Below are 21,938 nucleotides of genomic sequence, written 5' to 3' on the forward strand. Positions count from 1 at the left end.
AGGGGTGCACATTTCAGGCCAGCCTGGGGGACTTAGGGAAACTGTTTCACAGTGAAGTTCCAAACACAAAAGCAGGGTTGGGGATACAGCTCAGGGCTCGCCTAGTATACTTTTGACAGACTCCCGGTTCTATCCCCAAAGCCACACCAAAAGCAAGAGCAGAAACAAAATTGTAGCAATGTTCTTTCGATACAAATTAGATTCCTGGGGACATTTGAAGGAAACCCCTCAGATTTCCAACTTCTTTATTCTCAGCTTTAACCAAGCCAGTATTCACTTACCTTACCATTCTTACCACTGCTGTCCCATTATTATTATTATTATTATTATTATTATTATTATTATTATTATTACTGCTGCTGCTGCTACTACTACTACTACTGCACGAGCGTGTGCACGAGCGTGTCCCACCATGTTAGTGAAGGATGAAACCCAGGTTTCCAGGACTGTATAACATTTACTGCTAAGCTATTTTGTCAGTCCTTTTCCTGAGTCACATTTTTTTCTTAAAAAATGTTTATTAACTAATACAAGGAGAGGGAAAACCAGTGCTCATGTGTAGAGATTGGTGAACAATGATGTGGAATTGGTTCTCTCCTCTGCTTCACATGGGTTCCTGGGACTGAGCTCGCACGGGCTCACATGGTCAGCCATATGCAGCTGCACTTTCCTGGACGAACTGTCTCGCCAGCCCCTGAGTGATATTTCTGAAGAAGGTGATGTTGCATATTTTTCCTGTTAATGCAGTTAATATCACTTCTATTATCTAACCTCATTTTAAAAGTAGTTGCTTTGAATTAGAATGCTAATTTAGCCAGTCAATTTACCTCAAGTTCTAATGCTCAAGATTTTTTTTTTTTAAGTCATGCATACTTAACCAATTTTCTGTAGTTCCAAGTGGCTAGGTACCGCTTTCTGGTGAATTAGCAGTTGGCGAGTGGTGGAGTCTCTGAACAAGCCTGCAAAGCACTAATGTGATATTTAATGAGGACACATCAGTCCACAGAAAGGTAGTCAATATAAATCAGTGTTTACAAAGTGTGATTAACTCTGAAATATTTCATCAATGCTGTGGTCCCAGGCAGCCTTCTATGCTAATTACTTGGATCTGCGCATGTTTCTGGGGACTCGATGGACCCTGAGTACGGCAACCATGGAACAGCAAAATTGCAATTATGCCCGCACCGTCTCCTATGACAATTTATGCGTTCAGCGCGATGACCTCCCCCTTCCCAAGAGGGCAATAAGCAGGATGCATTTTCATTAGGTTACTAATGCACTTAATCACGGGGGGAAAGGGTTAGGAAGTAGCCGGAGACCTTCAAGCTCTCTGCAACGGGGCTGATAGCAGACACAGCCTTTATTTTTCAAGGCAGCTTCTTTACAAGCGGTGGCTGCCAAGAGCACGCCGCACGCACTTCATTGTCTCAGAGAGACATCGAAAGTTTAGATCTTCCGTTTACACGTTGTTTCCATTTCAGGTTGTTATATATGGCTGAAAAAAAAAGATACAGTCTACTGTTAAAACCATAACCTTGACTAGTTTGCCGTTATCACAACCCCATGGTGTTTGGAGTTAATTATGCAAATGCTGTCACAAACACCATGAGGATGGCCATTATCCCTTCATCCTCACCCTCAGCATCACCAGGAAGCACCGTGGGTACCTCTGCCTAGCCAGCCTGGCAGGAAGGGCTGTGACATTGCCGCCCTGCATGCCAGGGGCTTACAGCAATATCCCACATCAAACTTTGGATTGCAGAGCTCTGAGATGCGTGTAGCCGGAAGGACAAGCAGATTGTCCCAGGACCATGAGTCACCGGAGACCGGGGCTGACAACTATGATCCAGATATGCTGCTTTCTTTGTATGTTTTGGTTTTGTTTCTGTTTTTAAGACATAGTTATTTTATTTTACGTGTACCTGCGCATGCCTAGTTGGCTGTACAAGCCAGCGGAGTCCAGCAGAGAACACAGCATCTTCAGAACCGGGGTTCTAGGAAGGTGTGAGCTGTGAGTGATCCCATGTGGGATCTGGCAATCAAGCCTGAGTCCCCTGGGAGAGCAGCGAAGCTCTTAACCACTGATCCACCTCTCCAGCCTCTGGTATGTTTGAGGATGGTCGGCTTTGGAGTCTTCTAGAAGACTGTACTTTGTGTGGGCCAGCTTTGCTTGGTGGTTGGTTGTTGTTCCATTCCTACATGTAATATAGTCTTCCAGGATATTCTGATAGGAAGGAAATCTCGGAGTAGAATATGGCATTAAGAGGCTAGTAGAATTCTTTTGTCTTTCTTACCTTGTTTTTGAAAACAGGGTTTCTCTTTGTAGCCCTGGCTGGCCTAGAGCTTACGATGTAGCCCAAGCTGCTTTGGACTTGCAGTAATCCTCCTGCCTCAGCTGGAAATGCTAAATTATATCAAGCTGCTTCCTTAGAGGTTCTCTCCGTGGCCACAGCAGCATATCCAGCTTCCTGACACTTGTCAGATGTTTGGTGACATGTCTTTGGGGTCACATGACTTTGTGGTTGGGGATAGCTTTTCTCTGGGCAGCCTCCATTTCTCCTGACCCTCCAGTCTGATAGCCTCTTTCTCTCAAACCCTGTGTTGTAGGTAACATAGAGTACAGCTGCCCAGCCACGAATGAATGTGAGATCACCAAGCGCAGACGCAAATCCTGCCAGGCCTGCCGCTTCATGAAATGTCTCAAAGTGGGCATGCTGAAAGAAGGTAAGGGGTGGGCGGGCGGCTCGAACCTGTGCTCTGGGTTTGGTGGGCGGCACAGGGGCGGAGGAGGGGGAGGGGCATCCAAACAGGGCTCAAGAGCGTTTCCATGGAAACCGGGAAAGATGGTGCAGTAGGTACCTTGGATACTCTCAAGACCAGAGTTTCTAATACCTCATGGCTAGAAGCTTGACACCAACCAGAAGGTAGGACCCTGTGCTGTGAATCAAAGTCCCCACCGTGGGGCTGGGGCTGGTCCTTTGATCTTTACAGATACAGAGAGAAGACGCAGGCAAAGCAAGAAGCGGTTACCCACAACTCACCCCTTTCTCAGTTTTTATATTTTTATATTTTAGAAACTTTGGGTTTAAGGTCATCTTAATTATTTTCCAAACTCACCTTTAGTGGTCACTTCTCTGATCGAATACCATTCCTGCATTGACACTGTAATGGCCTTGCGTGAGTTTGGTTGGCGAAAACAGCCACACATAGAAGGAAAAGCCAGTGAATGTGGGTTCTGCATCAAGCACACTTGGCTGGGCTTCCACACTTTATGATTCCCTCAGCAAGAGGTGAACCTGTTGGCCGCAGTGGACATTCTGCTGTCCCACACCCATGTCAGAGCTCCTGACCCTGTGTGCGCTTCTGCTTACTTAAGTTCATAACTTAGTTGTGAGGCAGTAAAAGTTTTCCTTCTCGTCTAGAAACCCACCTTATAGAGGGTTTGTGTTAAATCTCTGTATAAGCATATTTTGCAGATAAACATTCATATTCAGAAAGGCCTTCAGAGTTAAAAGGGAATCTGATGTTTCCATAAGACACCTAGAGGAACGCTTGGTCATGGAGAGAAGCTTGAAACCAACCTTAAGTGAATTATTTATAGAAATTCATAGATGCGGCTACCTCAGAGTGTATCCACTGTCGCTGCAGACCCCTCCTGGTTGCCGTTTTGCTTCACATTTTCACGTTCACATATGTGCAAAGGATAAGGCGTTGGATGAGCCTCGCTAACTGCATACGTAGTTAACAGTTTTGTATAGTGCCACCTGCTCTGGACCTGTCCCAGACCTTCTTCTCTGTGGCCGCTGTCCCAGGAGAATGATTCAGCAGATTGAATACAGGGCCGTGGACTTCCTGCCCGACTCACCTGGCCTTTATTTGTATCAAGGAAAAGGTGAGGCCTGCTCAGGGTCTCTACCTGGTCTTCAGCCTGGCGCTCTCCTGAGAAGATGGCTGTCAACAAGTGAACCTGCAACTTTAAAGTGTTGTCGGAAGGTGGCTAGGATAGGATGTCAAGCAGAAAAATAAAGGAAAGAGATGTGTAGTAACATGATTCTATGTACCGCATATGCTATATGAGTGTCGGGAGGCGGGTGGTGAGAAGACCCCATGAGGAGGAGGACTGGCATAGGCTGGCCCATACAGGTGAAGCACAGAGACTAGGAAGGAGGGCTTCGTGGAGACTGGTGACAGATTTAACACTGGGAATAAAAATGGGGAGGGGGAACTTTTAATTTCCGGGCCTTAGGCCTCATTAGGAGATTTCATAGGTAGCCATTATTCGGTTTCCAATTCATCTGTTAACTTTGCATGTAGCTCCTCCCACACGCCAAGCAGGGTTCCAGGCTCCCGTGTCACACAAGTTCCTCGGTTGCTGGTAAACATGTATATGAAATTGCCCAGAGGATAATTTTTAACAGAGCTGACCACATGACTAAAAAGCAAACCCACCTTACTTACAGGCCAGTTTCTTTTAAAGCATCGCCACTGTCCCACACGGAAAGGACTCAGGGTGTCAGTGTTTTGTTTCTACAAGAGATTCCCACTCAGTACCCAGCAGTGGTTTTCAGCCTCTGACCCTTTGATACAGATCCTCATGGTGTGGCGACCCAAGGGTAAAATTATTTCTGTTGCTACTCTATAACTGAAATTTTGCTACTGTCGTGAATCATAATGTGAATATCTGTGTTTTCTGATGGCCTTGGGTGACCCCTGTGAAAGGGCCACTGGGCCCATCCAAGAGGGTCACAACCCACAGGTCAAGGACTACTGTTTTACCTGACGACGACGATGACGATGATGATGATGGTGGTGGTGGTGGTGGTGATGACGACATACTATTTTAAGGTTATTGGCTTTGCTTGAAGCCCTCTGGCAGAGTAGGATTCTGAAATGAACCCATAGGGTAGAACACCTCCCTCCCCATGCTGAAGAAAAATCCTCATAAAAATGTAATTGGGAATATTGTAGGTGATGGACAGTTAGGCCTTGATTATCTTTATATTAACTCTGTGGAGAGTTGAACTAAACTTGTGCTCAAAACAAAAAGGATAGTGAAAGGTTGCAAGTCCCTGAAAATTGAAGAATTGTCACATTTGAAACCAACCCATTTGTTTAAATATAATGCAAAGTCTGGGATCAGTGCAGGTGTCTCGTCCACTCAAGAACACCTCAGGTTCCGCTTTGTTTTCCAACAGTGCAGTGCGTAGAGACACGCCCCCGTTGCGCTGGAGATGCGAGTCTTTGATTAGTTTGATTCCGATACTGTAATTTACCCATCTGATTGCCGTTTCGACTTTAAAGATGAACAGGGACACAGCCTTTTCCTCAGATCGTGTTTCTCATAGTTTCTAGGAGAGGATCTGAGGGGAGGCGAGCGGAACGGCAGATGTGCGAGCTACGTTTAATTAAACATCATTGCTCGGAGTAAGCCAGTCCGTGCTTATCTACGGTTCGCACCTCTCAGCACTTGTTATCAAGCCTTTAGAGGATGCGTTTTCAAGGGAAGAGCTGCTCTTCCACTATGCTCAGATAATAATTTATTTCCCCTTTACTTCCTCACAAACACTTAGTTGGCAAAATATCATCCCTCCGAGTCCACTGCCCTTCTCTCTGAAAGCTGGGATGGGACGGGCAGGAAATATGGAATATTGTTTTCTTTTATGCTTAAAGAATACAGTGAAATATTGCATTGCAACCTGCATATAAATGCACAATTATGCCTAGGCATCTCCGTGGCTCAAGGCTCGCTCCCTAAGCCTGGAGAGGGTGATACTGTCTTAAACGTATCTTTATGGATGTGCAGGGATTTGAGTCCCGTGCAGTATGTCAGAGATCATGGTGTAGTAAATCTATTCAAATGTAAACCTGTTCAATTCAATTACCAGTCCGTAATAAAATTTGCTACTACAACCCCCGTGTTGACCACAGCAGTCCATACGGGCGGACGGCACAGCAGGTCTGGAAATTGACAGGCGAAATCTAGTTAAACAAAAAACAACATTAGTTCTCGAATCTGAGATGAAATCAGATTTCAACAGCCTCGATGGAAACCTTCCTTCCTTTAACAGGTATCTTTTATTCAATTCGCCAAGTACACCGTAAAGCACTGCCCGAGGGGAACCGAGGAGGTTTCCATTAAAAAGGAGGCTTATAGAAAAATGAGGGCTTGACTGTTTTAAAAAAGTGATACTTCTTAGTCATGCTGTCTGGCATTTCTATTAATTGTGGGGTATCTCTTCGAGAAGATACCAGAATGTAGGTGAAAAGGAACAGACGGCTTTGTGGGTAAACTAACTTACAGGAATGAATGTCTGGGTAAACTTACCTCACAGGCGTAAGTGCCCGGACCTTCTCTCTCCCCGTAAGCCAGCACCAGAAATGAATCTCAGTGAACCGGGCTTAATGCTTGACATTAGAGTTTTAAAAAAGATTTCTCCTTATTTGTAATCACTTGAGGACGATTGCCCTGAGAGGCCAGAGCAAGGCATAAGGGGCCCTGGAGCCGACGTTTCAGGTGGTCACTAGTTGTCCAGTGTGGGTGCTGGGACCTGAACTCAGGGGCTTCTGAAGAGGGCAAGTACTCTTAGTGGCTGATCTCTCTCCAGCCCCCAAGTTAGAACCTTCGAGTCAAATGATTGTTCCCAGTTGAGGAAGCTGGGGGGATGGCTCAGTCAGTAAAACGCTTACCCTGGAAGCATGGGGGCCTGAGCTTGTTCCCCCAGTACCCATAAAATAACTGGGCACAGTAGAGGTCTATAATTGGAAGATAAGATTCTTAGGGCTTGCTGGCCAGCCACTCTTGTCAGTAGTTCAGTGTTCCAGACTGGATGAGAGATGCTGCCATAAGTGTGTGTGTGTGTGTGTGTGTGTGTGTGTGTGTGTGTGTGTGTGTGTGTGTGTGTGTGTGTGTGTGTGTGTGTGATTTAGTAAGACATTTGCCATTGACTTTTAGCATTTACACACTTGAGCATCCGCTGTTTGTGTTCTCTCAGTTATATGTGGATGTATACATGGGTACACACACACACACACACACACACACACACACACACACACACACATACTTATAATTTTATGCACACACACACACATATGCACACACACCATGCTCATTCACACCAAAAAATAGTTACAGATGAAAAATAAAAGCCAAAAGGGTTCCCCTCAACCCTTGTGTTAGAATGAAAATCATCAAACAATAACAAAAGTCAGAGACATGACGTTGAGCAAAGCATGCGCCATTGGGCACACTAACAACGCTGTCACCTGTGCAGGCAAATGTGCTGATGGACCAGCACTACTGTTAGAGTACTCTCTCATACTGCGTGTCAGAGGAAACACATGTAGTACATACCTGCTCCCAGTCTGCCTGCCTGCCTATCTTCCTTCCTTCCTTCCTTCCTTGTCTTCCTTCTCTCTTCCTGTCTTCTCTTCTCTTCCTTTCTTTCTTCCTGTTCTTTCTTTCTTTCTTTCTTTCTTTCTTTCTTTCTTTTTCTGTCTGTCTGTCTGTCTGTCTGTCTGTCTGTCTTTCTATTTCTCAAGCTCCCACTTTGAAATAGTTTATTTGTAGGAAAAGAAAAAGTAGAAAGAAACACCCATCCCGAGAAGCAGTGAAAGTGGACTTGTGACTCTGGTTGAGATGTGTTTTTATTTAGCCCCACGTCCTTAGTCAAGTAAAAGCTATTTCAGTTCACATTTAGTTGGTCTCCCTTTGTTGAGCATAAAAAGAAGCCATTCCAAGAAAGCCAGAATAACTCTGTAAAGGTGTAGAATCCACAGGACAAAGAAGGGACATTTGCTGTTATGGCCACAAAGGTTTTCACACTGACAACTCGTGGCATTTTGTCTGTTTGGTGTTTGTGGTTCTTGTTTAAGGTTTTTCTGTGTTTCCTTTATTTGGGACAGAATCTCAGTAAATAGCATGACTGGCCTAGAATTTACTTCGTAGCAGAAGTTGGCATCAGATTCCTGGTGATCTTCCTGTTTCCACCTCTTGGGCTGGGATTATAGCCTGGTGGCCTGTATTTTTTTCCTCACTCTTCCATTTTGCCCAGCATATTTCGTAGGTACTCCAGGGTCCTTGCAAAGTACAAATGAATCGGGCAACACAAAGGACCCATTTCAATATCTTATTCCAAGATATTCCAAGGTTATTTCTTCTTACCATTAAAGCAAGCAAACGGAACAAAACAACAGAAAACCAGTAGGGCCAGACATGGCTATATGTGCTCAGAGTGCCAGCACTTGAGACGCTGATGCAGGAGGATTATTTCAGGGCTGCCATAGGCTACATTAGACCCAGTTTGAAACACAAATGCAAGAGAATCCCATAAGACCTGCTACTGAAGTTTAAACCATGAGCTTCCGCATCTGAGTTGTGGATACTGAAGAAGATACTGAGGGAGCTCTGTGTATAGCTTAGCATGTGCTGCTTCTTAGACTCCGTCCTTAGCACCTCATGAAGAAAGGGCCAGATATGTCCTGCCCACCATGCCCCATGACCCAGAGTAAGTAGCAGAGCAAACCCCCCAGGCATCTACTGCTGCCAGAGACCGTAAGACGCTGGGATCAGATGGACCTAAAGTCAAGCCTTTGAATTGGAATAGACTCATGAATTTCATTCCTGCCTCTGAGGGGAGTTGTGACACTTTCCTAAGACTTGCTGATCTTGCCTGTTAAGGTTCTTATGATGAACAAGAGTTTCAGAGCACAGCGAACACAGTCCGGCTGTGATAAGCAGGAGATGACAGGAACAGGAATCTGGACACCATGTGGTATATGTATGTATGCGTGTGCATGTGTATGTGTGTGGATATACCATAAACACCTATTCCAAGATCCAGCCTCATCTAAAAAGGGTCCTATCTGAAGGGGCCAATGGCTTTCAGAGTGTTTTCCTGAGGATTTTCATAAACGTATATCTGTAAGTGAAATTTTGTTCAAACATTCACGACACCCTGTAGTCTTTATTTGTGCTCAGATTGAACAAAGGGGAACCAAACTTGGATATTGTTTTCCATCTCTACCATTTTTTCTCTCTGTGGTGTACGTGTGTATGAATGTTTTGTTCTCTGTGGTGGTGCATATGGATGAATACGCTGCTGGTGCGTACGGAGCCCCAAGGCTGACATCTGGGATCATCCTTAGTTACTCTCTTTTACCATAAGCCAGGGTCTCTCCACTAAATCCTGAATTACAGTTAGGTCATGGCAGTTACGTCATGACATTCAGGTGAGTCTCTGAGTATCTGACCTCTAGTCCTTATTCATGCAAGGCAAGTGTTTAAGTATCAAAACATTTCCCATGACCCTGTTTTACCCCCCAAAAGGGTAAGAGACTTCTACTCAACCAGATATTTTCCTCAACAACACATACGAATAATGCTTATCACGGTGGGCTCGGCTTTGTGGAGAAGGGAGGAAGGGCAAGGTGGCTCAGTGGGAGAAACCACGGGATGAGAACTTGTGCGTTCAGTTTTGCTTCTGATGTCCCCACTGCCTGCTCAGTGATAAGGGAGACTGCACGCTCTGAAGGTCACATCGTCACATAGTCACGTGTACCAGGAGCAGGGGTCTTCATGCTGTACCCCTATCCTTTGGAACCATGCAGGTCTTGTTTTGGAATGACTTTATGCCTGCAGGGGATTTATTCTGGCATGTGGCATGCAGATACCATGAGAACAAAGGCAGAGAAGATGATGATGAAGGTGAAGATGATGAGTTTGGAAGTGTAGTAGGGCCATGGTGTGAAAGCTACATTTGATGATTTGTACTAGTCCATTAATGTCGCCAACTCAGAAATCAATCTTTAAATGCTTCATGGTGGTGGTGGGGGCCAGGTAGAAGCTTCTTGACTGGGGAGATGTCTCAGTTTGGTGTTTGCCTTGCGAGCGTGATGACCTGAGCTCAGTCTCCCGCACCCACGTATATAGCCAGAGACAGGCAGATCTCTGAGATCCAGCTATCTAGCCAGTTTAGCCTTGTTGGTAAGCTGCAGGCCAGAGAAAAGTAACTCTGTTTCAAAATAAGATGAATGGTGTTCTCAGCAGTTTGTCCCCGGCCTCCACGTGCGCGCATATATATATATATATATATATATATATATATATATATATATATATATATATGCATTTCCACACATGTGGGTATGTGCCCTCACAGAACACAGGCACATATCCATACACAGAGCCATGGCTATGCCATTTTTACCATGTTTAAGTGAACTGAGGGTTGGGGAACGTTGGCACAGCATAGGTTTCTGAATACTCAGGACTGAAGCACTGGTCGTACAGTTTGCTGTGCATTTCCTCACGGTGCTAGCCAGGGCTTGTTAGCATAGTGAGGAGCACACAGTCCGTGTGGCTTTACTTCTACAGGCATCCGAGATCTCACCACAGGTCTCTGTGTTTGTTGCCAGTCAGAAATTGTTTGAAGTTTTTACTTTTAAGGTAAAAATCCTGATGACGATAGGGGCGGAGAGAGTCATTGATTGGGACAAATAATAGAAACCTCATTTATGTTTCAGTTAGAGCTTAATAGCTAGCCTTGTCCTCCGTAATATGTTTCTGCTATGAAGGCAATCAATGCTATTCATGAATATTTCTTCTTCCACATTTACAAGTCTGAAAGAATACAAGGGATTTTTGATAAGCATCATGACTGATATAGAATTGTCATATATAATGTTCCCAACAGGATGAAAACAGGTTAGAAATCCATATTTGGAAGGAGCTGCTGTCCCACACGGAAAGGACTCAGGGTGCCAGTGTTTTTCCCTACATGAGAATCCCACTCCCTTACAGAGCAGTGGTTCTCAGCCTCTTAATGACAAAATCCTTTGACACAGATCCTCATGATGTGGTCACCCCAAGAATAAAATTATTTTTGTTGCTACTTCATAACCGTAACTTTGTTACTATCGTGAATCATAATGTAAATATCTGTGTTTTCTGACCATCTTGGGTGGCCCCTGTGAAAGGATCGTTTGACCCACCGTTTGAGAACCACTGGTATAGAATAACGGGGCACCAGATGTCAGCTTTTTCTTAAGTAGATAAGTAAATCAAGGTTCCGAGAATTTCAGCAAATGCACTTCAGCTAGAGAGGAGTCAGAATCAAACGTCAGGTGCGCTTGTCACAGGCCCAGGTCCACCCTATGTGTGTGGTAAGCTTGCTACAACTGTGATCGTGGTCCCGTACATGGGTCAGTTGGCCAAATCCTGTCAGCAGTAGCCCAAAATATCTTCACTTATTTGAAGAGTTCTAGAATCCATAAAAATCAATCATGTTATGGGTCTAGGAAGGCAGTCGGATCCTCAAGTGTATATGCAAGTGATAATCATTAGGAGGGACTTTTGATTTACAACTTATCTGTGAGCACTACTTAGAAATGGATGGGACAACTGAAGAGATAGGTAGTGACGGAGACTAATCCAGGAAGGGGCTTCATGACCTGCCTCCTGCCTCTCCTCTGCTCCTCCTCCTCTTCATTTTCTCCTCCTCTTCCTCTTTCCCTCCTCTACTCCTCCTTCTCCATTCCTCCTCTTCCTCCTCTTTCCCTCCTCCACTCCTCCTTCTCCATTCTTCTTCCTCTTCCTCTTCTTTGTCCTCTTCCCTCTCTTCCCTCCTCTTCACCTCCATTTATTCCTCCCCTTCTTCTTTCCCACTTCCCCATCCTCTTCCCCTCTCCATCTCTTCCTTTCCTCTTCCTGCTTCTTGCTCTCCACCTCTCTTAGCTTTCTTTATTTGACAGTATGGAGTTGAAAGCTAGCAGCACGTTCACTTTGGACAAGGCCACCTTCACTCAGCTCTGCCCCCAGACCGGGAGCGTGCTGTCTGGATGCTGAGTTTGAATGGCGAGGCTTTGGATCACAATGGCCAGTTTGAGGATACCATGTCTCAACAGGGCCACTTCCTCTTATACAACATAAGTTCTCTGGCCTGATGGTTCTTAAATGCATCAAGAGTTGACGACCCATGTGCAGTATAGAGTCTCTAACTTCTACTCTGACTTTGGGATGTATAGGAGTGAGTTACTTACTGTTCAGGAAATCTTTGAGTAGCTGCGATGGTAGCAGCAGGGGTGGAAGGGCTCCGCTGTGGTGCTGAGGTGCCAGGACTGATGAGGTGGTTGATCTCAGGGTGCAGCCTCCTGGGATTGTCTCACGGGGTGGCCTCCTTTTTCCAGCCCAATGCCTTAGGCTGTGTGCTGTGCGCTGAGACTGGATGCTGGAGAGAGCAGCATCTACACAGATAGGTGGGACAGAGCACAAGTTAGGGATTTATTCACAGTCCGTGATCCTCTCTTTCTGTCCAGTTGCCCTGCACCCCTAGGATATAAAGAAAAATTATTCCTGGACAGTTTCTGCTGCAGCTCCAGCTCTCTCCTGATCCATCTGTGGCCAGGGAGCCTGGAGCGCCGTGCAGGTTCACCCTGTCAGCGGACAGGGCACAGAGCATTTCTCTAACCACCCTTCACTTCCACATTTCCCACTGCAATAAAGTGACCATTTAGAGGGCATAGCATCTTCCAGGCAGGTCCCTTTCTTAGAAAGTATAAAGCTAACGGGTCATTTAGTAGCAACTGGGTTTGTTTTTTTACCTCCTGAATGAGTCTGCTTAGTAATTTATTCTAACAAAATCTCTTTTGTAAAAATAAATAAATAAAAATATTTTTTAAAAAAACCTCCCAAGAAGACACTACCAAGGTGATCCCCCCCCACCCCACACACCTCCCTCAAGTCTAATATCATTATGCTGCCAAGTCTAAAACAGAAATGATTGCTAGGGAAGTTTGGGTTCCCACTGCCTTCAAAAGGCAGAACAAAGGAGAGGAGAAGGCTTTAATGGTATTCACAGAAAATATTTCTGTGCTAGGTGACAGTTAATAGAACTGCATTGACCTCCCCGGTGTTCCTTACAGTCACAGTTGTAATCCCGTCCCAAGCAGTCCCCTCATTAATGCAGAACATTAAACGCAACTCCCAAGCCGTAATACAGGCAGTGGCAAAGAGCACCTACCTCCTCTGTGAGCTTCACCTCGGCACTCAGGCCATTGGGGAACATAGGGAAGGCGCCACAAAAACTCATCCCGTGTACAGACATTACAGTACTGGAGCACGGCCTCTTGCTTTTTCTTTTTCTTCTTCTCTTCTTTTCTTTTTCCTCTCTTTATTTTTTTCTGCTGTTGCTGCTCTGTGACTGGGAGAGTCTCTCAAAATAAATAGCCAAGATGTTGAAGGTAAGACTGGTGGCCTCATCATGAGAATTTAATGCCTTAGGCTATGTGCTGTGCGCTTAGACTGGATTCTTATTTTTGGCTGAACCTCACAGTGGCCACCTCTACTCCTGTGACAGTGTACTTGCATTAGGGGAGACATTTTAACTGAGTCCCGATGTCATGTGACAATTAGACATGAATATCTTTATTCTTTAGGAATATCTTTAGGTACATTTCCCACTCCGGGGTCCTTGAGAATTCCACATAAACCTTAGAATAGTATTTTGTTGTATTTATTAAAATTTCTGCTCTGGAGATGAAACCCACCAAGGGCATCTCACTTGGAGGCAAGAGCTCAACCATAGAACTGTACCCAGATCAACTTAGGAATAACTGAATAACTGAGGCCTATGAAGCAAACCAGGAACCCTCAAGTTGTGGTTTTCCCCACAGATTCTTTTTCGCCACTCCATTTCTGTGTCAGACAGTCTGTGACATTTTGTCTTATTCCAAATTTGAACAGAGAGGAAATTTTCACCTTGTAGCATAGTCTCATTTTGGTGGGACAGTTTCTAGAACTTGTACTTGAGAGACACATTTGACCCAAATGAGTCCTTGTAGAGAAGAATATATGTAAATGCCCTCTCCTGTGGTAGCTGGCCATGATGTGTAACTGGGATATCCAAATATTACCTATTGTATAAAGGAGGAAAATTTAAATACTTGTATTTTAGAGGTTTGCATACCTACGACTGTATATAAAATTCATGAGGAAATATAATCTGTGTGTGCTTGAAGGCCTCAGAGACAATTACATATTTAGATATACTTCCTTTTTAAAAATCAGTTAACTTGAAGTGAGATGGCATGAGTGCTAATGAAATGCAACACTATGAATGCTTCCCAGAACACTTCCTGCATCACAGGAAGCTGAACAGGATAGAATCCCAGGCCCCCTCACCCCTGTCCTGCTCTATTAACGACAGAACTATTAAAGCCAATCCTTTGCTGGCTCGTTCCCCACCAGCCGTTTCCACTGTGAGCGTGACATAGTACAGCAACAGGAATCTGATAGGTTACAGTGGTATTCCTCCTGAATTACTGTGGGTTTTACCCCAAGGGGGCAGGGGCACCTGTTTGACCATTTGCCCAGAGATAGAAAAGCCAGTGGAATTAAGGGGTAGGGAAGCCAGGGTCATAGGAGGCTCTGACATCATATATATATATGTATATATATATATATATATATATATATATATATATATATATATTCAGATAGTATGTTTCTATGATTTTGTTTGTGTGTGTGTGTGTGTGTGTGTGTGTGTGTGTGTGTGTGTGTGTACAGATGGGTGGATGGATGGATGGATGGATGGATGGATGGATGGATGGATGGTGAGTTTGTTGTAATTTACTGTGAGAAGTTCTGGTTGTATCTCATAAGACCCATTTAATGAAGTACTTCCTTTGTACTTTTAACTTCCATGGGTTCCACAGCTAAATGTATTCTGTGTTGAAACTGTCAAGCTTCAGCTCTTACACTATTATCATGATTCTCCTCAGCTGTCACAGCCAAAATGAGATCTCATGTTCTCTGTGTCTGTCTCTTCCCTGACTGTCTGTCTCTCTGTCTCTGTCTGCCTCTCTCCATGAATCTGAATCTGTCTCTCTGTGTCCCCTCCTTCCTCCCTCTCCTCTCTCTCTCTCTCTCTCTCTCTCTCTCTCTCTCTCTCTCTCTCTCTCTCTTGCTTAGTAGGTTGAGAAACCACCAACCAGCTTCCCTAAGGCAAGCTGTCTGCAAAGGAGCAAGCCAGCTGGCTTGGCCAAGGTTGATCAATGATGAGAGGCAGGCTGGGTTCCAGGTCCACAACAGCCACTCAGTGGAGAGTAGGTCAGCGGCTTCCCCAAAGCCAATTACCTGGCAGAAGTCTAGGTGCCTGGTGCTAGCCAAATTCCCTGAGCCTGATGGTGCTGGTGGGGAGTCCATCCTGGGCTTCCTGGCAAACCAGACCAAAGGCAGCAGCAGATTGTGCCTTCTGAGAGCCAAGGGTGGCTTTGTGGCTACCAGAACAGCGGCCGAAGGCCTGCCACTGCCGTTCAATGTTATCCAAGTAGACTGCACACCAGGGCACAGTCAGTGCTGTCCCTCAGGTGGGAGGGGCCTCGGATGTGGAGCTGATTCACAGGCGCACTCTTGCCTTGGCTGCATGAATCCTGTTGTTAAGGGAGAAGGATTCAGACAGGGAGGATTGGGAATCAGGAGGGGTGGTCTAGACCTTTGGTGGGTGTGGTAGGACTTTAGTCTAAAGACGCCTTCCCTTGCAGGCGAGATGAAGTGGGAGGGGAGGGGAGATGAAGCAGTCTCGAGGTTCACTTGCTTCTCTGGGGATGGCAGGATTACAGCCCCTTCCCTGGGGCCCCGATCATCCTTTCCTCTCTGTTTTACTCCTTGAGCTATTTCACCTCAGCACGCTCAGACTGAAGGTGGGAGCTGCAGGGTACAGCGTATGTGAACACTGGATTATCTGCTGTGCCCGGACCACCGTCAGGTACCGCATCTATTCCTAGTCAGGATTGGGTTCTCATTTCATCCATGTTCCTCAGGCCAGGAGAACGATGGTACCCTGACCTAAGTACTGAGTTATTATCAGTTCATGCATGATTTGGAAGTATTTGGAAGGAAACTGGAGTGTTGACTCATGGTTTGGCCTGTTTACATGCTTGTTCCTGCTTCCCTCACAAACGCACCCCACTCTTTATAATATCTAGAAGCAGGCTGAAGTTTCTTCCTCCCAAGAACTCTTTTACAGGCCTCAACCCAAACCATACACAGTTCAGGTCCATGTCATGACTTAGTCAGACTGACTTATGGACTCATTTAATTTATCCTTTCCAGTAGCTCCATGCCCCTCAGTTCCTGAAGTGTTAGGTTGGTATAAAAGGTGCTCACGACACACTCAGGAATGGCGGTGATCTGTTTCCAGATTCTTGGGAAACCGAGGCTGAAGGATGACTTGAGCCCAGAAGTTGAGGCCGGCCTTGGTAACCTACTGAGACTCTACCATAAGAAAGCTGGCAAATGGAGAGAGAAAAAACACAGACAGGAAGAGAAGGGGGTCTGCTGGGTTAGATGGCTCTGTCCTCTCAGTACATGGTCCCTCTAAGCTTTCTCTGTCAACTGTAGTCTGTTACGTATGATTTGTTCTTTAACTTCCCACGCTTTCTGTTTCTGGAAAATGTGAAGTTGTGGTAGAAATGGGGGCAGTGGCCAGCACCTGTCCTGAGAAAGGCCTGGGTGGCATCTGTTGAACCCATCCCGTTTTTAGCCTTCAGTCTTCCATGCTAGCCCTTCCAGGTTTGTGCTTTAGGAAAATAATATGTTTTTCAATGATCCTGAACTTTGTATAGAACTCTTCAGAGTCATCAGGTAGTATCTAGAATGGATACCACAGGGGGAGAAGTTATAACCCAAACTTCACTAACGGGGACAGAGTAAATATGTCCCTGTGTTATGTGTCTAAAGAAAAGTTGGAGGATCTCTGGTTACCTTGCAAATGTATCTTTTACTTTTGCGTCAGCACCTGAAAATGTATCAAAAGTAAAAACTCCTATTGCTACTTTAATGCCACTCAGGAACTGGCCTTTTTGAATGTTCCTAAGATTATGGAGCTCAGAGTCTGCCCCTCCCTTGCTGCTCTCACTAACCCACAGTTACCAAGTTTAAACTAGCAGCCTCCGTTACGGTATTGATTTTAACCTGAAGCCCAGGAGGACACAGGGCTGGAGTCAGCTGGACTCTGAAGCAGTCCTGGGAGACCAGAGTCATTTGCACATCGGAAAACAGCTAATGGGCAGGGAATTAGGGCTTAGGTGGGCCTGACCCTTCTGTCTTCCTACCCCCACAGCTGGAGTATGTTCTGATAAAAAAGGCAGGCAGACCCAACACATGTATTCCATTTCTTTTCTCTCTTTTAAAAGTAATTTTAAAGAGCCTTTTGTTTCTGATCAGGCCTCAGGTAGCTCAGGTTGGCCTCAGACTGACAAGAAAGCTGATCCCCCGCCTCTGTCCCCCAAGTGCTGGGTGTACAGACATCTTCCTTTGTTTATGTGACACCCAAGGATCAAACCCAGAGCCTCATTCGTGGTAAGCGAACACTACTCACTGAGTTGTACCCAAGGCTGAGTATTTTTAACAAAACTCAAGGAGGGGAAAAGCATAGCTAGCCATTCTTTTCCATGTTGCAAAATTCTAGTAGTAGTGAAATACTTTGCAAATATTAAGGCTCCAATACATATCTCATTGGTGACACCCTTGGAAAATGTATCCTTGTATGTGTCATTCGGTATGGAATATTCTCAAGTTGTTGGACTGCCAACTACTTGTAAAATTTTCCTTTAAAATGTTCTATTAGCACGTATCCATTTTATATAATGGGTGAGTGAAGTTTTCCTGCCTGTATGTGAGACCTTCTGATCACGTTACCCCACTACTGTCTCTTCGCCCAGGCCCCCAGCTGCTGTTACCATTCCTCTGCACAGATCTTGTAAGTTTCTTCGTCTTTTGGATGTCCGGCTGGGTTTCTGACATATATCCGACTTCAGTAGGTACCAGCTGCTGTTCCCACTGGGGCAATTCCATTGTTACCCAGTGTTTAGGACCCTACTGGTGCTACCACACACCGGCTGGTTCTGCTTCGTCGTCCAAAGTGTCATGGTCCTGGTTTGTGTTTTGTTTTACTTTGCTTTGCTCTCTGCAGTGAATGAGGGCAGTGTTCACCGCAAGCCCGGGTTGTCTTCACATTGCTTTCTCTCCATGACTTGCTGGGGTCAGAGGTCCCCAAATAACGCGCTGTGTGACTCCGTCCTGAGCCATTTGTGTGCCCTGGAGATCTGAGGGTAACAGGCAGGGTCAGCATGACCTGCCAGATTCCCAGAGACCCCTCTGTGAATTGTGGGAGAACAGTACGAAAGTCTGTCAGGGACCAAATAACCTTGGTTCCTGGGACTGCTTTTCATCCCGACCATGCTCACTTTTCTCAAGTGTAACTGATGGGGTCTACGGCCAGTGTCATCCATGCTAATGTGTTCGTTCCGTTTTAGCAGGATACAAACATGTAAGGGCCACTGGGGAAGAAGGGACTGTCACCTCTATCTAAAACATTTCACTTCATTTTCTCCTTAAAAGTGTATAGGTGTTTTAAGCTTCTGACAAAATAGGTTTAAAGATGTGCCTCACTGGGGGCCCATCAGTGCTCTTCTGGACTCCTTAAGTTCCTCAAAGCCGTTTCTGTAGCTGGGGAGGTACCGTATGTTTATTGTGTATCCTGGGGAGAAGAAGGGCTTTCTTTATTCTTCTCTCCCTATCTCCTTTCTTGCACCTTGGAGCAGACTGTAGAGCATGGAAAGCCATGTCGTCTCAGTTCTGTGCGACACCTAAGCCACTTCATGCTAGCGTTACAGGGAGCTGTCACATGGCAGCGGTGGCCTTTGGAGGGAGTGACGGAAGGGTTTCTGAGGGCTGGGAGGAAGAAGCGAAAATGAAAGAGAAAGAAAAGGGAAAACATAGATGTCTTCAGTACAACTGGCCGGGCTGTCAGTTTCTCTCCCAACGTCATTTCTTCCAGCCCCTTCTGTACAGAAAAACCTTAAAATCCCAGGGTGCTGAAGAAGTCAGACCCATGTTTTTCTCTACTGCCCTGGCACACAATCCCGTTAATTCTGAGGGCTGGGGAAGGATGTGGCAGCCTTGCTGTTTGTGCCTTGACCAGTTGATCATGTTGATGAGTTACAGACGCCCCCACCCCACCTCTATGCATTTGACTTCCTAGGTGGATGTACTTCTCAGTGCTGCCTACGTTGGCTTGTCTCTAATTAACGTACTTGGTGCGGATGATATTTAAGTGATGGAGCTTAATGAAGTTAGGAAAAGGATTTAGATGCCGTTGTGAAGTCTTCAGATTATCTGATTTTTTTCCTCTCAGGAGAACTGTCACGTCCAGAGGCATTCTGAATGACTTGGGATGTATTCCATTTTGTTCTTTTCAAAAATGCTCTTTCAGTGCAGAATAGCTGAAAGAGAAGCCCACTGGCCGCCTTCCCCACAGAATGCTGTTACTTTCCTCCACAAAGTGGCTTCTTGGGAATTTGCAAGTCTTTGAATGCTCTCACCTAATTAAGGGATGCCTGGGTCTTTAATTCTCACAGGTAGGTCTACCTTTGACCTTCTCAAGTCTGGGAGTTGAAAGTAAAGTCACTCATCCCAGGGAGCTTGAAGCTTTTGCATTTGGATGCCTGTCTCTTTTGCCAGCATCTGAAGTCTATCTTTCTCACACCAGGCTGAACAGGACACACAGGATCAGAGTTCTAGGAAGCGAACTTCCTAGAAGCGATCAGAGCTGTGAAGCGAACTTCCTGTCCATCGGCAGTCTGGAGCTGACCGTGCAAATGCTGGCTAAGCCTTCTGTTAGAGATCAGAGAGGCAGTAATTTGTCCTCAATAGCTGTAATTAGCTTTATCTACCCTTTCAACCAATACCATAATCTTTACCAGGTTGTTGTTGGTGGTGCCACGGAGAGGAATTCTGGAAAAGTATTTTAAGGATTGGTTCTGAAGCAGTTGCTGCCCTTCAGGGATTCTTCTTACCGCCACCCCCCCACCCTCATTCATTTTCCTCTCAAATATTCAAACGTTTCCTCGGGATGAAATGTGGCGAGAGCGTGCCGTGCATCTGAAGAATAATTAATATAATTGACAGCGATGTCGGTTTTCTGCTGAGGTGTGTTTCTCCTAATCCCACCGTGCAATCTTTAATATCGATCCAATTGTTAGGGAGCCCTGTCAGCTATCAGTAGCCACACCTGGGCTAAATATTTCCAGGACGGTGCATCCTTAAGCTACGGAAAGTTTCCATACGCATTGTAATAATTTCACAAATCGAGTTCCTTTCACTCTGATGATGAGTGCGCGCGCGCGTGCGCGCGCGCACACACACACACACACACACACACACACACACACACACACACGCGCGCGCACACAGAGCCAATGTGCAGGGGGCGTATGTAGCGTGCATATGATGCCGGCCCGCACTTGACAGTTTATTCATTGTGTACACTGCATATAATATCACAAGTGGCACATCCAAGTGTCGGAGTGTGGGCAATAGGCGTTCAGCACTTAAAGTGTCCAGGTTGCACCTGAGCTAGCTGGAGCCTGCCAGCCCCTGCAAGCCCACTGAGAGCATCTGTCTCGCCACCGCCTTGCTCATGCTGCCTCCTCTGCAGGCCCTCCGATTCTTCTGACTATGAGCATAAATCATCCGCCTGTCAGGAGCCCTTGCTGTCTGGATTACGCAGTGTGGCAATGTGCCTTCATTTGGAGGTGGTGTGAGTGGGAGAGGCTGCGAGTGTTTCGTGTTCTTTAAACGCTACCCAGCACTTCTTCCACTTTAATGAGGGGATTACGGTGGTGACAGTGACTTTCAGAGACAAGGAAAGTCTTCAAGACTCTGGAGTTCAATTTTGTATGTTGGGTACAGCTCAGTTAGACTTCCCCCATCTCCAGCCCTTTTCTTTTAATCCCAAATAAACCAAAGGTTTAGGCATTTAGACAAAAAGGACGAGATATTTCACGAGGCCAGCTGAGGGCAGCTTTATGTGTTAGCTTTCAAACATGTTCCTCCATGCGAAGTACTTCAGTCATTCAATGAATACTCAGCCTCAGTTACTTTCTCCTCTTCCTGGGGCGCTGGCTTTTCCTGGGCCAGGCCGCCCTCCACAGCCTCTCTTCCTCTGCTCCCTTTTCTCACTCCGTAATAAAGAAAAACAAGAAGACATCAAAAAGCTCAGTCACTTCAGCTTCACTGATTGTTGACTGGTAAATAAATCACGTTATAAAAATAGCCCTTTTGTCTTAAATTTTAATCCTGCCTGGGGTGTTTAGGGTACCTTCTGCAGCTGTGTGTGTGTGTGTGTGTGTGTGTGTGTGTGTGTGTGTGTGTGAGAGAGAGAGAGAGAGAGAGAGAGAGAGAGAGAGAGAAAGAATGTGTGTGTGTGTATGTGTGTGTTAGAGAGTGTGTATATGTATGTATGTATTTGAGAGAGCACGTGTGTGAGTGTGCACACACACGTGTGCACACATGTATGTGAGAAAGAGATACAGAGAAAGAGAGACAGAGACAGAGACAGAGAGAGAGCAAGAGAAGGAGACTATGTATGTTATATTAAACAAGAAAAAATAGTACTTTTCAAAATTAATAGGTAGGCCCTTCTGGAACACTTAAGACTTTGACTCAAGTGATATGTAACCACGGGCTGTGTTCTGTGAAGTTGGGGGAGTGAACATTCCTGTAGATTCTCTGCTCCCGACTTCTGACAGGGCCTGAAGCTGCTGTTAGCCAACACAGGTCTCTAATTTGCCTAGATCAGACAACGTGCGAGGAAAGCTTGCTGAGAAACCGGGCTCAATTCCATGAGCCACTGGGTAATGCAGAGAAAGGGAAGCAGGATCTTACACCTGTTAGTAACAATTTGTTTTAAAATGCTTGGTTATGGCTTAACGTAGGATGTCAATGAAATTACAAGGTACCACCGCACTGCACACTTTACCCATGTTTTAAACAACGTATGGTTCTTGGTTGTCATGGAAGCTGAGGTGACTATATGCACTAGATTTAAACTTCTACCTATATTTTTTTCTTAGACGCTCTCCAGACCTTCTGC

At 45.5% G+C, this 21,938-nt stretch overlaps 1 protein-coding gene across 3 annotated transcripts in view; it reads left to right on the plus strand.

Annotated features, from left to right (window-relative positions):
* Positions 1 to 21,938, plus strand: part of Esrrg (estrogen related receptor gamma) — a 425,933-nt gene that overhangs the window by 272,976 nt on the left and 131,019 nt on the right. For all 3 annotated transcript variants that reach the window (XM_032915690.1, XM_032915688.1, XM_032915687.1), the window contains exon 3: positions 2,608 to 2,724. In XM_032915690.1, coding sequence (XP_032771581.1) covers positions 2,608 to 2,724 — 117 coding nt within the window. The remainder of the gene's footprint in view (positions 1 to 2,607; positions 2,725 to 21,938) is intronic.

This window comes from Rattus rattus, chromosome 10, assembly GCF_011064425.1.
Source record: "Rattus rattus isolate New Zealand chromosome 10, Rrattus_CSIRO_v1, whole genome shotgun sequence".
Lineage (NCBI taxonomy): Eukaryota > Metazoa > Chordata > Mammalia > Rodentia > Muridae > Rattus > Rattus rattus.